This window comes from Castor canadensis, chromosome 9 (genome assembly GCF_047511655.1).
Source record: "Castor canadensis chromosome 9, mCasCan1.hap1v2, whole genome shotgun sequence".
NCBI classification, from domain to species: Eukaryota; Metazoa; Chordata; class Mammalia; order Rodentia; family Castoridae; genus Castor; species Castor canadensis.
In genome coordinates this window covers 111,807,455-111,824,884 of record NC_133394.1, presented here as the reverse complement: position 1 = coordinate 111,824,884, position 17,430 = coordinate 111,807,455, and the positions used below count along the sequence as shown (strand labels likewise).

The window sequence follows — 17,430 nt, the reverse complement described above, 5'->3', positions numbered from 1 at the left end:
TAGTTTCCAGCTGTTTGCATGTTTTTTGTCTTTACTTTTGTTGTTGAGTTCTACTTTTACTGCATTGTGATCAGATAGGATGCATGGTATATTTTCTATTTTCTTATATTTGCTGAGGCTTGCTTTGTGCCCTAGGATATGATCTGTTTTGGAGAAGGTTCTGTGGGCTGCTGAGAAGAATGTATATTGTGTAGAAGTTGGATGAAATGTTGTGTAGACATCAAGTATGTCCATTTGATCTATTGTATATTTTAGATCTTGGATTTCTTTATTGATTTTTTGTTTGGATGACCTATCTATTGATGATAATGGGGTGTTAACGTCTCCCACAACCACTGATTTGGAGTTAATATATGCTTTTGGGTCTTTCAAGGTATGTTTGATGAAATTGGGTGTGTTGACATTGGGTGCATACAGGTTGATGATTGTTATTTCCTTTTGGTCTATTTCCCCTTTTATTAGTATGGAATGTCCTTCTTTATTTTGTTTGATCAATGTATGTTTGAAGTCTGCTTTGTCAGAGATAATATTGCTACTCCTGCTTGTTTTCGGGGGCCATTGGCTTGGTAAATCTTCTTCCAGCCTTTCATCCTAAGCCTATCCTTATTTCTGTCGGTGAGATGGGTCTCCTATAAACAACAAATTGTTGGATCTTCCCTTTTAATCCATTTTGTCAAGAGGTACCTATTGATGGGTGAATTAAGTCTGTTAACATTAAGTGTTAGTACTGATAGGTGTGTGGTGATTCCTGTCATTTAGTTGTCTTAGTTGTTTGAAGGTTTGATTGTGTGTACCTAAGTTGAGGTTACTCTTTACTGTCTTGCTTTTTCTTTCCTGTGGTTTGGTGCTGCCTGTCTTTTCATGGTTAAGTTGGGTTTCACTTTCTGTGTGCAGAATCCCTTGCAGAATCTTTTGTAGTGGTGGCTTTGTGATCACATATTGTTTTAGTTTCTGCTTTTCATGGAAGACTTTTATTGCTCCATCTATTTTGAATGATAGTTTTGCTGGGTAGAGTATCCTGGGGTTGAAGTTATTTTCATTCAGTGCCTGGAAGATCTCACCCCAAGCTCTTCTTGCTTTTAATGTTTCTGTTGAGAAGACTGCTGTGATTTTGATGGGTTTACCTTTGTATGTTACTTGGTTTTTCTCTCTTACAGCCTTCAATATTCTTTCCCTAGTTTCTGAACTTGTTTTAATGATGATATGTCGTGGGGTAGTTCTATTTTGATCTGGTCTGTTTGGTGTTCTGGAGGCCTCTTGCATCTGTATGGGAATATCTTTCTCTAGATTTGGGAAATTTTCCGTTATTATTTTGTTGAATATATTACGCATTCCTTTCGCTTGCACCTCTTCTCCTTCTTCGATGCCCATGATTCTGAAGTTTGGTCTTTTGATGGAGTCGGTGAGTTCTTGCATTTTCTTTTCACAGGTCTTGAGTTGTTTAATGAATAGTTCTTTGGTTTTTCCTTTAATTACCATTTCATCTTCAAGTTCTGAGATTCTGTCTTCTGTTTGTTCTATTCTGCTGGATTGGCCTTCCGTTTTCTTTTGCAGTTCTGTTTCGTTCTTTTTTTCTGAGGTTTTCCATATCCTGGGTGGTTTCCTGTTTAATGTTGTCTATTTTTGTCCTGAGTTCATTTATCCATTTATTCATCGTGTTCTCTGTTTCACTTTGGTGTTTATATAGTGCTTCTATGGTTTCCTTTATTTCTTCTTGTGCTTTTTCAAATTCTCCATTTTTGTTGTCTTGGAATTTCTTGAGTGTCTCCTGTACATTTTGGTTGACCCTATCCAGTATCATCTCTATAAAATTCTCATTGAGTACCTGTAGTATGTCTTCTTTTAAATTATTCTTATGGGCTTCATTGGGTCCTTTGGCATAGTTTATCTTCATTTTGTTGGAGTCTGGATCTGAGTACCTGTTTTCTTCATTCCCCTCTGGATCCTGTACTAATTTTTTGCTGTGAGGAAACTGGTTTCCCTGTTTTTTCTGTCTTCCCATCATTGTCTTTGGTGTTGTTACTGTCCCTGTACTGTGTGCAATTAAGTATTTTCTAGCTTGTAATAATAACAATGGTAATATTAAAATGGAAGGGTGAGAGGAGATGGAAAGCAAGAAGTTAAAGAAAAGGGAAAAACAAATATGCAGACAAGAAGGAGAAAACAGAACAGGGAATCAGACAAGAAAGTTTCAAAGGTATAAACAGGGAGCGTTAGTGTACTAATTGACAGTAAGGTGAACAGACATTAGAGAGACAGAGAGGATTGAAAATCAAAAATAAAAAAAAAGATAAGAATAAAAATAAAAAATAAGTAAATGAAAGAAATATCTATATATAAAAATAAATTAAAATAAAATGAAAAATAGAAAATTAAAAAAAAAAAAGAAAAAAACCAAAAAACTTCCAAGTTCAAATGCAATGAAGTTTCAGTCTTAATAATTTGGGTGTCCGTCTCAGTCTCCAATCCTGGAGATGGTGCCTCAGTAGTGGTTCCGTAGTTGTCTCATCAAAGGGGACGCATAAAGTAGAACAAAACTACACACACACACACACAAAAAAAACCCCACCAAGTGTCCCAAGTTCAAATGCAATACAGTTTCAGAAAGTTTTTCAGCATGCAGGTGTATCGGTTGTTCTCTCATCAAAGGTAAGGAGAAAAAGAAAAAAAAAGAGTCTGGAGACAGTTCTGAGAATGGTATCTGCGGCTGAGGCTTGTCTGCCTGCTGCTGTCAGCCTGCTGTTGCTGGAGGCATTATTTATGCAGATCTCAGGGGTGAGCTTAGCACTCACCTGGCCCTGCAGGCTTTGTTTACTCAGAGTTCTCCTGTGCGTGAGCCTCTGCTACAAGCTTTTCCCTTTCCAAGCACACTGGGAAAGGTGACACTGCACTGGCTTTCTCAGGCCTGGGTGTTTATTTACAGTTCATGTGGGAAGTGGGTCTTCCCTCCTCTCCTATGGAGTTTTCCTCCCTCCACCACTCTCACAAGCTTTCCTGCTCCTGGTTGCTGGGTGTGCACCCCCACTCCCACCAGAGCCTCTCCTGCCCACCTGGCTTGTTTATTTACAGTTCCGGGAAGGATTCCCTTCCCCCAGTCTTTGGCGCTCAGGGCTCCACACCCTCTTTCCCTTGTGTCTTTATTGTTCTTATTGCTTATTAGTCGGTTTCTCCTTTTTCCCCGAGTGGGGTCAGTCTGTCCAGCCCAGGCTTGTCTGTGGGAGTACTGCGGTACTGCGACGCTCACTTTTCCGTGTCTTCCCAACCTTCTGGGCGCGGGCGACTGGCGGCCCAGGGGCCCTCCTTGTTTCTCCGCTTAACGTGAAGTGGAGATTCTCTGCGCGGGCTGGAGGTGTGGAGGGGTCAGAGTTTTGCCTCTTCTCAGTGATTATGCCTGCAAAGTGTGTCTCCAGCATCTCTCTAAGATTTCACTATAGGAGGATCGCTTTCTGCTTCCTCCCTTTAGCCGCCATCTTGGAATCTTCCTGATTTCTCTCTTATATTCTGTTTTTATTTGCTTTTTACTCTTTCATCTAAATTTTAGATTTAACTTTTCAAGTTCCAGCTTTTGTTGAAATTTTGACTGAAATTATTTCGAACCTCTAGTTCAATTTGGAGAGAACTTACATTTGTCCATGAAGTGAATGTTTATGTCCATGAACATGGTATAGTTTCATTTATCTAGTCTTTTATAATGACTTTCTATGAAGTTTCATAGTTTTCTCTAAAGGCTTTGTACCTTTGTTGTTGGATGTATTCCTAGACAATCTATACTATTATGTTTAGTTTTTAACACTATTGTGAATAATAGTCCTTATTAGCATTAACATAGGCCTGGAATTTGCTGGACAACCCATGATGATCTGGAACTCAGCCCAGGCTGTATAGATCCTTAGATCTTAGATCCTTCTGCCTCAGATTCTTGGGTGCTAGGATTGCAGGTGTGTCTTACCATGTCCAGCCAATTGATTCTTCAAAGGGTTGTCTATCAATCTTGCTTAATTTTCTCATTCACTCTTAATAATTTTTCTGTTGACTCTTTGAAAGTACTGATAATTTTTCTTTCTTCCTTTATATCTTTCACTTATGTTTGTTACTTTAGTTCGTCAATTAGGCCCATCAATGAAGTCTTGATCTCAAAGGGAGTAATTTTGTCTTTAGGTATCATGTTTGCTGTAGGTTTTTTGTAGCTATTCTTTACAATGTTAAGGAAGTTCCTTCTATTCCTGGCTCCTCACACGTTTCTCTCTCTCTCTCTCTCTCTCTCTCTCTCTCTCTCTCTCTCCCTCCTTTTTTTTGGGGGGGGGAGTTGTGTGTGTGTGTGTGTGTGTGTGTGTGTGTGTGTGTGTGTGTGTTTGTGTATATTGTTGGGGATTGAGCCCAGGGCCTCACTCATGCTAGGCAAATGCTCTAACACTGGGCTACATCCCCTACCTCACCCCCTGCCCCTTTTTTCAAATTATGAATGAATATTGACTTTCATCAAATGGTTTTTCACATTGTATTAAATTTGTTAACATGGTGAATAGTTGTATGTGGTTTTGCAAATGATAAATTGACTTCTTGGAATAACGTAACTCAATTATAATGTACAGTGGTATTATTTTTCATATTACTAAATGATAGGATACTCCATTGATTGTTAAAACCCTGGTTTCAGAGTTATTTTTGGCTGCACTAGGATACAGAGATTTTTAATGTGAGAAGAGTACATGCTAGATTTGATGAAATGAAGTATTATCTTTTATAAATACCTTTTTTTTCCAATATTCTGTTCATTTTTAAGATTTTGCATCCATGTTCACTAGTTACATGAGGTAGTAATTTTCTTCTTCACTCTGCCTTTATTTGGTTTTGTTACCAAGTTATAAAATAAATTGGGAGCATTCCCTTTTCTCTCACAAAAAGTTGTACATGTTTGGAGTTATGTATTCCTTGAAAGCTTGACAAAAGACACCAGTAAAAGTGTTTTTTGGGTGAGCTTGGGAGATTATGGGAGATTTTTGTTTACCAATGCAATTTCTTAAATAGTTATAAACTCTTATTTTCTATTCATGAGTCAATTTTGGTATGACATTTTTTAGGGAGTTTTTAGAGCTTTTTAGGGAAAGACACTTACTTTTCAAATGTGTTAACATTCTTTCCAGTCTATCCTCCATTCTGTGCCAGAGTAATTATTTGAAACTAGTAATTAGAGCATGTCATTTCTAGTTAAAATTTTCTTAACAGCAAACCTCCACAACCTCAGGTGAAGACCCTTTATGATTCGTAGTAACTTCATTTCTATCCACTTATTATTATACATACTATCTATTAAACCACTTAACTATTCTTTGAAATGGCATTACACTCTCTCAAGCCGCTTTGGTTTTACATATGTCACTCATTCTTTAGTATTACCTCACACTCTTCCATTAAAACTGGTCTGAAGCTGTACTTCTCAAGGCATGTGCCTCTTACCCTCTAGTCTGATTTTAATACTTCCTTTAGGATTCTGTGCATTACTCAGACATTAATTATGAAACATTACACTGTTCTGGTATCAGGAACCAAGCACCTGAAGGCTATATTTGAGTGAATGAAGAATGAGTGACTGAATAATTTTTTAATGAAAGTGTGTGTTTTGCTCACCAGTGACAACTGAACGCCCTGTTCAAGTGAAGGTGGTCAAAGTCAAGAAATCTGATAAAGGAGATTTCTACAAAAGACAAATTGCTTGGGCCCTTCGAGACCTTGCTGTGGTAGATGCCAAAGATGCTATCAAAGTATGTGTTCTTAATTTTTGACCTTTGTTCAGAAAGTGCCTTTCATTTTATAACTTAGCATTAATGTATTCTAAGATGACCTAAACTTGTTTTGTAGCCACCAGTCTACCACCTGAGAATTAGTCTTAACACAAATTACTCAACCTTCTACTTCCTCACCCGGCCTTCCACTCTTAGACTGCTAAAAATAATTACATATGTATGTTTTTTCATTCTTTCTGCTTTTTTAAAAGTACAGTTATGTTTATGCATAAGCTATATAAGCTAGAGCGATGTTACCTTGACTATGTATTTATTTTGGTATAAATTAATATGGATTTTAAAGTAATATGTGACTCCTTTTAATCTTCATTGTTTTGATAAAATCTGGTTCAAGATTGTGTATACTACAGCCAAAGTGATCTCCTTAGTTAGTCTTTATGAGCTAATATGGAGTCATTGGCTGAGGCAGCCATGCTGGACTTTCAGAGCTGCAGCTTTCACATTTGTGGTTCAAGTAAAGGATGTGAGAGTGGAATTTTGAGGAGTTTAAATAATGAGATTGATAAAGATATAAACCTTATACTTTATACTTAAGCTAAATTCAAACTCCAAGGAAGTTGAATAATGTAATAATCACATTAAAGGACCACCTATACATCCTGGCAGTTTGAGGCTTTTCACAGCAATTCCCTGCTTCCAAAGAAATCAAGTAGAGCTCCTCTGAGTAAGTTAGGTGCTTCCCCTCCTCCTCCTCCTCTCTAGCCTTGCCCCTCATCTTCCTCTGTAGTCCAAAAGCATGTCCAGAACACTAGAGAATACTTTCACCATGTCCACTTGTGCTGCTGTTGGACTAACAGCAAGGCTTACCCTAATGTAACTCCAGGTGCACTTTAACTCTGTAAGTCTCACACATTTATTAAAAAGACACAAAGAAGTAAAAAAACAAAACAAAAAGACATTCATAAAGCACTCTGGTGAGTTAAAATTCTGGTCTTACTCTTACCTTGGCGTTAATCTCTGAGGATCAAAAAGCTGAACAAAATGCCAGGTAGTTGAATCAAGTACGAAGAAAAAAAAGCAAAACAATTTTAGGAGAACTCTGCTTCTCTGTATGATTCAGATTTCTTCCAAATGCAGATAATGCTTTTTCTTCAAGTATTTTAGTTAAAGTAGGCCTTTGCTTTCTTTGTAAGGCACACCCAGTTTTTAGAAAAATGTAGAATGTGGAAACAGTTTGAAAAATGCTGAAAAAGGAAGGGAAGGAGAGAGGGGGGAAGGAAGAAGAAAGGGAAGGAGATTGGAAAGAAAATTAGTAGATACTTTCTTTTATGGTCAAATGTGATGAGTCTCTCCTATAATCCTAGCTGTGTGGGAAGCAGAAATTGAGAGGATCAAAGTTTAAGACTAGCCCAGGAAAAAAGTTATCAACACCCCATCTCAGACAATAAGCTGGGCAGGTAACAAGCACCTGTGATCCCAGCTGTGTGAGTAGTGTAGTCTGTAGCAGGTTCCAGGCAAAAATGCAAGACCCTTCCTGAAAAATAGCTAAAGCAAAAATGGCCTGGAGGTGTGGTTCAAGTGGTAGAGTTTCTACCTAGCAAGTATGAGGCCCTGAGTTTAAACCCAAGTACAAAATGATGGTGAATATGATGATTACTATGGGGGTAACTGAATAAAGATATTTTTGGCAGATTTCTGTCTAAGAGAAAATACATTAAGAGCTTATTAGAAATGCACTTTGGTTAAAAAGACTTTTTCTCTTCACTAGTTTTTTCATGACCCTGGTGCCTTGCGTAACTCACTAACATTGCTGAATGCTTATTTGAATGCTTTCTCCAAGCTGACGCCTGCTTGCTGACTTGCTTAATGGATTTTTTTCATTTTGTGTAAGCACCTTGGTGTGTGTATACTATATGCGGATATAAAATATAAAATTTTTATACATGGACTGACATTAGCCATTTAGTATCACACATTGATTTGTGTGAATGTTGCCACTGGAGCACTCAGCTCTTTTATGGCATTATGGGAAGTATTCCCAGGGAAGAAATCATTTCCCATCAAGTTTCATGTTAGTTGCCAATAATCTTAGATATTTTTATGAGTAATAAAGTAATTACCTTTTCATTGTAATTCAGGTTTTCAATTCCTTTATCACTTAAATTCTGTTAATTAAGCTGTAAGTTGAACTAATTAGTAGTTCTAGGCCACTGGTCATACTGAAGGTTAAGTTCTGATATCTAAAATATCCCAACTCATCAAATAGAAGCCTAAAAAATTTCCCTTACCTCTAAGGTCTGCACTCACATTTTGTTCCCCCTAAATAATTGCATTAAATGAATATAATATTAAATTATTATCCATCTACCCTGTAGAGAATTTGAGCCTATTTTTTTTAATTTTGGAAGTGAAGGAAAGTATGCATTCATCTGTTTTCGTTTTCTATCTAATGCTCAAGTAGTTATATAGTCAAGGAAGAAATAGAAGCCTCACATGCAATTATTCTCTTACGTGATTTAAGAGACATGTAGTAAGCATAGTGGGATTCTTTCAGATTGGTTTGATTTCTTTGTCACTTGAAAGAACCTGAAGGCTAACCACAGAGTTGGCTTTTGAGTCACCTGAAATAATTCTGTATTTTCAAAACAGAAAACAATTAGGAGCAGCCCCTGCTTTTGACCTCATTTGTTCTTGAAAAGTATACCAGTGTGTAGATTATATTTTTTTCTCATATGTTATAATTAAACTGATATTCCTTACCAGTTACAAATAATAACACATTATCAAAAAAAAGATGTAACTCTAAAATGTCATGGGCAATTTAAAAAGAAAAAATAGGTCTGCATCATCGAAACTAGAGGCTATGCCTCCTATGCACAGGCCCTGAGTACAAAAAAAAAAAAAAAAGAACCAAACTGAAGAACCATTGCCATGTTACTAAGGAAGCTGAGCAATAAAGCCACTAGGTGACAGCCTACACTTTTACTCAGACTTAAAGGGCATAGGAAAAAAATAGTGTTGTTTTTCATCCAGTTTCTTTAGGTGGCAAAGGTTTTGCTATAAATAGAATTCTATGAAGCTTTCACTCCAAGTCATTTAGCTGGCTTTAAATGATCTTTTTTCCCAATGAATAGCCTCAATTCTTTAAAAAAAGATTTTTCATTAACAATGAACCATAATCTGATTAAACAATATCTTTCATATGTTTTTATTTCAGGAAAATCCTGAGTTTGATTTACATTTTGAAAAAATATATAAATGGGTTGCCAGCAGCACTGCTGAAAAGAATGCATTTATCTCATGCATTTGGAAGTTGAATCAGCGATACCTCCGGAAGAAAATTGATTTTGTCAATGTTAGCGCTCAGCTCTTGGAAGGTAAAATTAACTAAAAAGGTATATATATGTAAAGGTATATATGTGATTTTACATACATGTTTATGTATGTAAAATCAAGTGCATCTTTGAGTGAATATATAATTTGACATTACTCATAGTAACTAGCATATTCGTTTACTGTATTTCATAAAAGGAATTTAATGTATTTTCTTATTGAAGAAATGATACTTGTTCATTGTAGGACAGACATACATCAAATAAAATAAATACAAATACTTATAAACCTACGTATATTTAAATGCTTTTTAATAAATTTACATTCTGTTTTCTAACATACTTTTTCATGTAATATATCACGAACTTTTTTTACATTATATACTTACCCTGCCATTATTTTTAATAGCACCATAGTATTCCATTATATGGATATGCCATAATTTATTTAATCATTTATTTTTAATTTTCCAACTTCCTTTATTTTAAACAGATCTGTGATGAATATCCTTATAGCAGTAATTTTGTACAGAGTGTATAGGTAACTTAAGAACACAACTCTGGAGTTACACTGCTTGAGTTCAGATTTTGGCTTTGCCACCTATTAACTATTTGACTTCACATAGTTACTTAATTTCTGTTCTTTTGTTTCCCTTATCTCAGAACTAGAGATAGTATGTACCTCTTAAGTTTTATGAGGAATTAAATTTCTCAGTATATAAACATAATGAGGCAGTGCCAGTAATATAAAATATAGCTAACAAATGTTAGCTATTACTGTTGTATTATCAGCATAAAATCATTAGACATGAGCTTAATTAGAAATTTTTGATACATCTATCTTCAAGAATGGTACTATGAATTGGGTGCTAGTAGGCTTATGCTTGTAATCCTAGTGTCTTGGGAGACTGAGATCTGGAAGATCAAGGTTCCAGGTCAACCCAGGCAAAAAAAAAATTGCGAGACTCCATCAAGGGGAAAAAACTGAGCATGGTGTCATGTGCGTGTCATGTGCGTGTCATGTGACTCAAGTGGTAGAGTACCTGCTAAGCAAGCACGAAGCCCTGAATTCAAACCCCAATACTGCTAAAACAGACACCCACACCCACAGTATAAGCTAATATGCAGGTAAATCGAGTTGTTGCTCTTCATTTGAAAAAAGAAAGCAAAACAAAACTTGAAGCGGTAGCTCATGCCTATAATCCTAGCTATGCAAGAGTTTTGAAGCCAGCCAGGGCAAATAGTTCATGAGACCCTATCTCAATACTCTACACAAAAAAGGACTGGCAGAGTAGGTAAAGTGGTAGAGTGCCTGTCTAGCAAGTGTTAGGCCTTGAGTTCAAACCACCAAAAAACCCCCCCAAAAACTTAGATGTGTTCTAAGTTATATAATACACAGAAAGATTCAATTTGTCCTAAGTTATAGGTCAGCATTAAACAATAAAAGCCTCTAGATTCTTTCAAAAAGGTTGAAATATCTGAAATTGCCAATATTCAACAATTTTATACTTAGCTTGAAGCAAACTCTTCAGTTAGTTACTTGCCTCTGTCTCTGTTTTGTTTTGCTTACTCCTTTTTTTATTTGACCATCAACTTTCCTCTCCTTGAATGTGGTGTTCTTTCCCAGCACTTAATTGGTGAGCTTGCTTCTGGCTTTAGCCTTGGTGCCTGGAACTGGCAGAAGCAAGTCACATCTGTTAGACCCTGTGCTCCTTCCCCCAGAGGAACTGGGCTTCTCACCAACAGTAGTCCCCAGTGTTCTGGCACTTGAGTGTGTTGAGAACTTTATGGTAATTTTTCTTGCCTTCAGTTTTGGATTATTTTACTTTGAATAGCTCTTACTTATTTTTACCATTTCAGGATAGAACATTTCTGTCTTCAAACATGTATTCCCAGATGTATTTTATTAGCTAATACATATTTTAAACCAATATATTTCATTAGGAGAGCCATATAGAAAAATATATATTCTGGTCTACCTCATTAAGAAATATTACCAAAAGCAATGAGAAGAGTATTGCTGTCTTTGAGAATGATGTCTTTTTTTTTTTAAGTATTTAATTTTCCACAAAACAAAAATGTAGACATTTTTCATGTTTATGAACATGAACTCTAATTGAGATCAGTTTTTAAAGTACCAAGAATATTCTTAAGGATCTCGTTTTGAAGATCACTTTCTACAGATCAATAGCCATTGCTTTGGTTTAGTGTTCAGGGGATCACATTATTAATGTCTAAAAACTTGTTTTAGTGGTCCTTGACATCACAGCCATTTATTCCCTTAAAAACAAATGTCTCTAGGCCTTGGATGTCATCAGATAACAAATAAAAAATTATTACTACCTCCTTTTAAGAGCTAAGTAATCATCCAAGTAAGTTTAGACTCTTCTGATTATTAAGGCTAGCGTGGTGACATTGGTAGCTTGTATCGATGACAGCTGAATGTTTGAGTTAAATAAGTGGGGCTTTTCAACAGAATAAGGTTTTTAAAACCAGGAACTTGTTAATGGTTGAAGTAGAGTGACATTTTTGTTGACCTTTTTCATTCTTTTACTTGTGCCAGGTTTCTAAACGATTTCTGACTTGAATCCTTAAATGCCTGCCTGTACTGCTATCTCATGTGTCTTTTTACATGCCTCAAGCTTCGTCCTTCACAACAGTGTTTTGTGACTAATCCTTTGTGGGGGAGTGTCCGGATAAAACTTTGGTCCTTGAGTGAAAATAACTACTCTAAATGCATGAGTCACAACTGACCTAAAAATAATCCCCAGGAAATTATCTTGTTTTCCAGTTTTTGCCTCCAAGAACTAGTCAGTACTGTTTCTCAAAGAAAATAGAACAATAAATATACTTTTAGTCACTATTAGAAATGAATAAGAAAAATGAACCCTGGAAAAAGCTTCTTATGAACCTTTCTTTCCATTTTGTACTTTCTTTTGTGGTGTCTTTTGAAATTAATGTAACATGAGGTTCAGATGAGATGTGGGTAGTATTTAAAAAATTTATATCTGTATTTCTACCCAGCTAATATTCTGTGCTTACTTTCCTCTGCTTTTTTCATACCTTTTTACTCTCCAGAACTGCCTAAAGTTACAGAAGGTGCGTAACACCTTTTCTTCTTATTCCATTCCATGTTTTTATTACTTGCCATTGTTAATGTACTATTGGTTGTATATTTTATGAAGTTGTGTATAAGGATAAATTTATTGCAAAATCCATGTTGTAGTAAAACTAATGGTGGCATTCATTATTGGCTTTCAAAGGACTCTTTCAAGGGAGAGAAAACACTTCTGAAGCAGTTATGATCATTAAAATATATATTTATTTGAAGTGTTTACTATGTACTAGAGCTGTGCAGAATGATTTCAGGAGTCCCTGCCCTCTAGTGGCTGATAAGCAGTCACACTGGGCAATTGAACATTTCCATGGCAAACTGAAAATGGCCTCATTCATAGGACATGGAGCATGGTATTGCCTCTCTAAAAAATGTATTTATATTTTGTTATTGTAATTGCCTGCACCAAAAATTTTAGTCCTTACCTTTTTTTTCTGGGATGTAACTAAATCTACCTCATTAATTATCATCCTTCAGAGTAATCTCTTTTTTACTTTGAATTCACTGACTTGTTCTGGATTAATGATGAATATGTTTCAAGTCATGCTGAGTATAAATATTAATTTTCACATAAAATCATAAATACTAAAGCATCCAGAATTTATGATTTCAATCATGTCCCATTAACTCTAGAAAATAAGTAACTTTTATTTAGAGTTGTAAAATTATCTCTTGGGGGGTTTCTTTCTTTCATTTTACCTCTGCTAACCTGAAGCTTTCTATAAGATGCGTACATGCTAAGTGTATTATTCCCGAAAAAATGAACTGAAACATTGATCTAGAAAATACTTCAGGCTTGACCTCTTGGTCGTTTGTTATGAAGCATAAAGACCATTTACATTTTTGTAATTTGAAGCCACCATGTTGTTGCTCTTCTTAGAGTTACTGAGAAAGTTTCCAGAGCTCGTTTTTAGCTATTGTATCCATTCATGTAAAAATTTTTAGTAAAAATAAAGTTTATTTAATATTTTAATTTAAATTTTAGTTCATATTTAATGTCAAAAATAAATTGTGGATTATAGCTGCATCTTGTTTCAATTAAGAGTTATTTAAAAGAAAAAAACCCAAAATATAACAAAGATGAAAACAGTAAAGTAAAAACATTACCTTGAGAAAAAAGGAAAGCAAATTGTTTTCTTTCTGAATTAATAATCATTATTTTCTTTAGAGCAGTAGCCACCTCAGGTAGGGAAAAAAAATTAGGTTCATTTCCTCATTTTTTTGGATTTGTATTTTAGATTAATTTGAGAAATTGTGACTAAAGCCTACTTTAACATTTATGTTAATCAGTGTATTAGACTGCATGCTTTTTGTTTGCTATTTTTAGGACCTTATTTCATTAACAAACAATTCTTTATAAAAATAAGATTTGAGGGCTTTTTCATATATTTTGAATCATTCTTTCCAATTTTTTAGCAGCTAAACTTGACTCTGCTTGTAACTGATTTTACCTAGCTATATGTACTATGTCTTTCCCACTTTTTGACTATGTTATTTTGAATTTTTACCTTTTTTAAGAATCTGTTCCAAGTGGAGAAAATCAGAGCGTGACAGGGGGAGATGAAGAAGCGGTAGATGAGTACCAAGAGTTAAATGCAAGGGAAGAGCAGGATATTGAAATAATGATGGAAGGCTGTGAATATGCGATCTCAAATGCTGAGGCCTTTGCAGAAAAGTTGTCCCGAGAGCTGCAGGTGCTAGATGGGGTAAGACTCTCTTGTAATCTACAAATAAGTGATGTATAGCAAAGAGGGCTGGTGATGCTCATATTTTGCTGCCTTAGCACTTCAGCCTTTATAGTGTGATTATTGCTGTCTTTATCTATAAGTACATTACCAGCTGCCATCAGTCTTTCATTCTTCTTTTTCGAAAGGCAGAACCATTCCCATTAAGCCAGTGAAGGTGATTGGTAGTTTTGGAGTTTGGTATTTCCTTGATCTGAAATAAGGGAAGGAAAAATATAGCCAACCAGAAACTATCTTAGGGATTGATTCACAGCCTCTGAAACACTTTAGAATACTTCAGTGCCAAAGAATACCGATTTTATGGTTTGAAAAAAAAAAAAAGCAAAAATTGAAATGAGAGAAATGAATCTGAAATAAGTGAATCATGTACCAAAAGGGCATAGAATAAATGTGGTGAAAACGATAGAGCCAGCGAAATATGATCTTGGATTTGTCTAGTAAAATGGTTTCAGAATAGAGCCTTTGAATTTGTATGCACAGTTTTTGAGACTGTAATCTAAATATCAGCACTACTTACGTGAGAATAATATGAAACAAATCAGAGGTTTTTTTGTTTTGTTTTTAAGAAAAGGTGAACATTTAAGAAACTCTTCAGAGAATAAAAACATTTTAAGAATAAGGAAAAAGTTAAAAACTTAAAAGTTTGGATGCTTTATACATGAAAGTTGCAGAAGTCACAGAGTCTAACTCATGCCCAGAGAGATTAATAAGTAGTCCAATCTTAGAAGCTTTCAAAGCTCACTGGAAGCATAGCCTAAAAGAGATTTCAAGATAGTGAAGTGAAAATTGTCCTGGGCAGATTCAAACCCCAGAGTGTTACAGATTCTGAGCCCTGCTGACTCTTAAGAGTTTGGCTGCACTTACGGTTGAATTTTTGTGACTAATATATAAAATACCGTGAAATTGCAGCATCATGTAATAAAAGTTTTTCACCATACCTGTGTTTCTTGCCTTAATATGGTTTAGTGATTTATATTTTCTTTTCTAATTAATATTGCATATGTGTTCCAAGTCATCACATTACTTTGCAGCTCAGTTTTAAATTTGGCAACTTCCTTACTCCAGAGAACTTAAAATCAATAGGTAGAACATTTAGAAAACAGTGATAAGGGAGTGGTAGTTTATAACTGCTTTTCTCAGGGGAAAATCATAGTTACAAATGAAAGAGAAAGAAAAAAAGATGATAGAGCTATCTTTTGTCCATATGTTCGTCCACATCCTGTTAGTACCAGTCACACTGCAGCTAAAGATTAGTTCCATATTTCCTTCAAAGAATGGTAGAGCACTGCTACCTTCCCAACTGAAATTTTATATAAGCAATTGTGTTTTTATTTAGGGTTCTACATGGATATTAAGAAGTATAGAACATTTCTGTAGCTAGGAAGAGAAATGTTAGAGATGACATAGCCTAATTCCCCTAAAATTACAGAAATGAGACTGTGCCTTTACTGAACTCTGGGGCAGAACTGTACTTATGTAGTCTGGAAATATAGGATACTGAGGCATGGTCCCTAACCTTTATATAGAGGCAGGTGTACCTTCATGAAATACTGTGTAAAAAGTGAAACATGAGTTCAAACCCCAGTCCCACCAAAAAAAAAGAAAGAAAGAAACAAATAAACTGGCTGAGTGTAGAAAAATAAAGAGTGAAACATAAAGTGGTAAACTAAAGCAGATGTGTAGGTGTATATCAATCTTTGTTACTCTGCTTTCAGAGAGATTTGAAAACATTTTATCTTTATTCTTCTTTCATATAAACAACATGAAATGTTACTTTTGTCTTTCACTTTTAGGCCAACATTCAGTCAATCATGGCCTCTGAAAAGCAGGTAAACATCCTGATGAAATTGCTGGATGAGGCTCTCAAAGAGGTGGATCAGATTGAATTGAAACTGAGCAGTTATGAGGAAATGCTCCAGAGTGTGAAAGAACAAATGGATCAGATATCTGAAAGCAACCACCTAATTCATCTTAGTAACACTAACAATGTAAAACTCCTGTCAGAGATAGAGTTTCTTGTGGTAAGTATTTTTTTATAAATTACCCATACAAACAAACTAGTGGTATTATATAAAACTTAAAACTCATTTGTAAACATTTTCTAATTTCCTTATGGAAGCAGGACCTAAAATAATCCAAAGACCTAGTCTTAAGATTGAGTAACATTTCCCTTAAATTTCCCAAGATTCTATTCGCAAGTGGTGTGTGTGACTGTATTCCAGAATCACATGGACTTGGCCAAAGGTCATATAAAGGCCCTTCAGGAAGGGGATCTTGCTTCTTCAAGAGGCATTGAGGCCTGCACCAATGCTGCTGATGCCCTTCTGCAGTGCATGAATGTTGCTCTTCGACCTGGTATGTTCATTGGAGATGATGTCTGACCAAGCATTAAGACTAAAACTATAACTTGGTAGGAGGATTTTGACAGAAAATAACATGTCCCACGTGATTTAAGATTACATTATTAGCTTTGCAGACAAGTTTCACTTATTTTCCAACATATTTCTATTGACAATAAGAATTTTTTTCATTTCAGTTCCTTCTGAGAAACCACCAGTGACTCTAGTTCACACCATGATTTTTTTTTTCTTTATTTTTTTAAAGACCGGGTCCTGCTTTGTAGCCCAGGCTAACCTGAAACTCTCCATCCTCTTGCCTCAGCTTCACAAGTGCTGGGATTTTAGGCATGTGCTAATCACTGCTGGCTCTTACCATGATCTTTCATAGCACATAGCACAAAGAGGATGCTTTGGTTAGACCAACAAATACAAGGTTTTTCTAGCGTGTGGTTCTTAAACTTGAGTGTGCATCAGAATCACCTAGAGGGGGCTTGTTAAAATAGATTGTCAGCCCCCCATCCCCAGATTCAGTGTGTCTTGGCTGAGATCCTAGAGTCCAACAGTTGCCAGGTGACGACAAAGTAGAACCACTGTGCTGCACTGTCTTTTTCCTCTGGCTTGCCTTTTATAAAGTAGATGAGTACACCAGTAGAACACTGGCCTCTCTAAACCTCACATGTGGGTAATGTTAGAAACATAACCATTACAGCTGGGGTGGCAGCTCAGTGGTAGAGCACTTGCTTAGCAGGGGCAGGGCTCTGAGGAAGGAGGGGTGGTGAGTGAATTCATTGAGCACCAAGGGCCTCTTTTTGCCCTTATTAAATCACCTCAAGAAATATCGTTCTGATTTTAGGCCATGACATGCTTTTGGCAGTCAAGCAGCAACAGCAGCGGTTCAGTGATTTGCGAGAACATTTTGCTCGGAGACTGGCTAGTCACCTCAACAATGTTTTTGTTCAACAGGTAATTTAACTTATTATTAAAATTCATATAGGTCAAGTGTGGTGGCTCAAGCCTATAATCTTAGCTCCTTGGGAAGTAGAGATTAGGAGGATTATGGTTCAAGACCAACCCAGGCAAAAAAAAATTCATGAGACCCCCATCTCAACCAGTGGCTGGGCATGGTGATGCATGCCTGTCAATCCAACTACACAG

The 17,430-nt window shown here is 35.9% G+C and overlaps 1 protein-coding gene across 7 annotated transcripts in view; it reads left to right on the top strand.

Annotated features, from left to right (window-relative positions):
• Positions 1-17,430, top strand: part of Exoc1 (exocyst complex component 1) — a 58,904-nt gene that overhangs the window by 10,566 nt on the left and 30,908 nt on the right. For 4 of the 7 annotated variants that reach the window (XM_020172780.2, XM_074042204.1, XM_020172782.2 and 1 more), the window contains exons 3-9: positions 5,632-5,762; positions 8,962-9,121; positions 12,155-12,175; positions 13,710-13,897; positions 15,730-15,957; positions 16,159-16,291; positions 17,129-17,238. In XM_020172780.2, coding sequence (XP_020028369.1) covers positions 5,632-5,762; positions 8,962-9,121; positions 12,155-12,175; positions 13,710-13,897; positions 15,730-15,957; positions 16,159-16,291; positions 17,129-17,238 — 971 coding nt within the window. The remainder of the gene's footprint in view (positions 1-5,631; positions 5,763-8,961; positions 9,122-12,154; positions 12,176-13,709; positions 13,898-15,729; positions 15,958-16,158; positions 16,292-17,128; positions 17,239-17,430) is intronic. The other 3 variants (XM_074042206.1, XM_020172783.2, XM_074042208.1) reach the window with 1 other exon arrangement.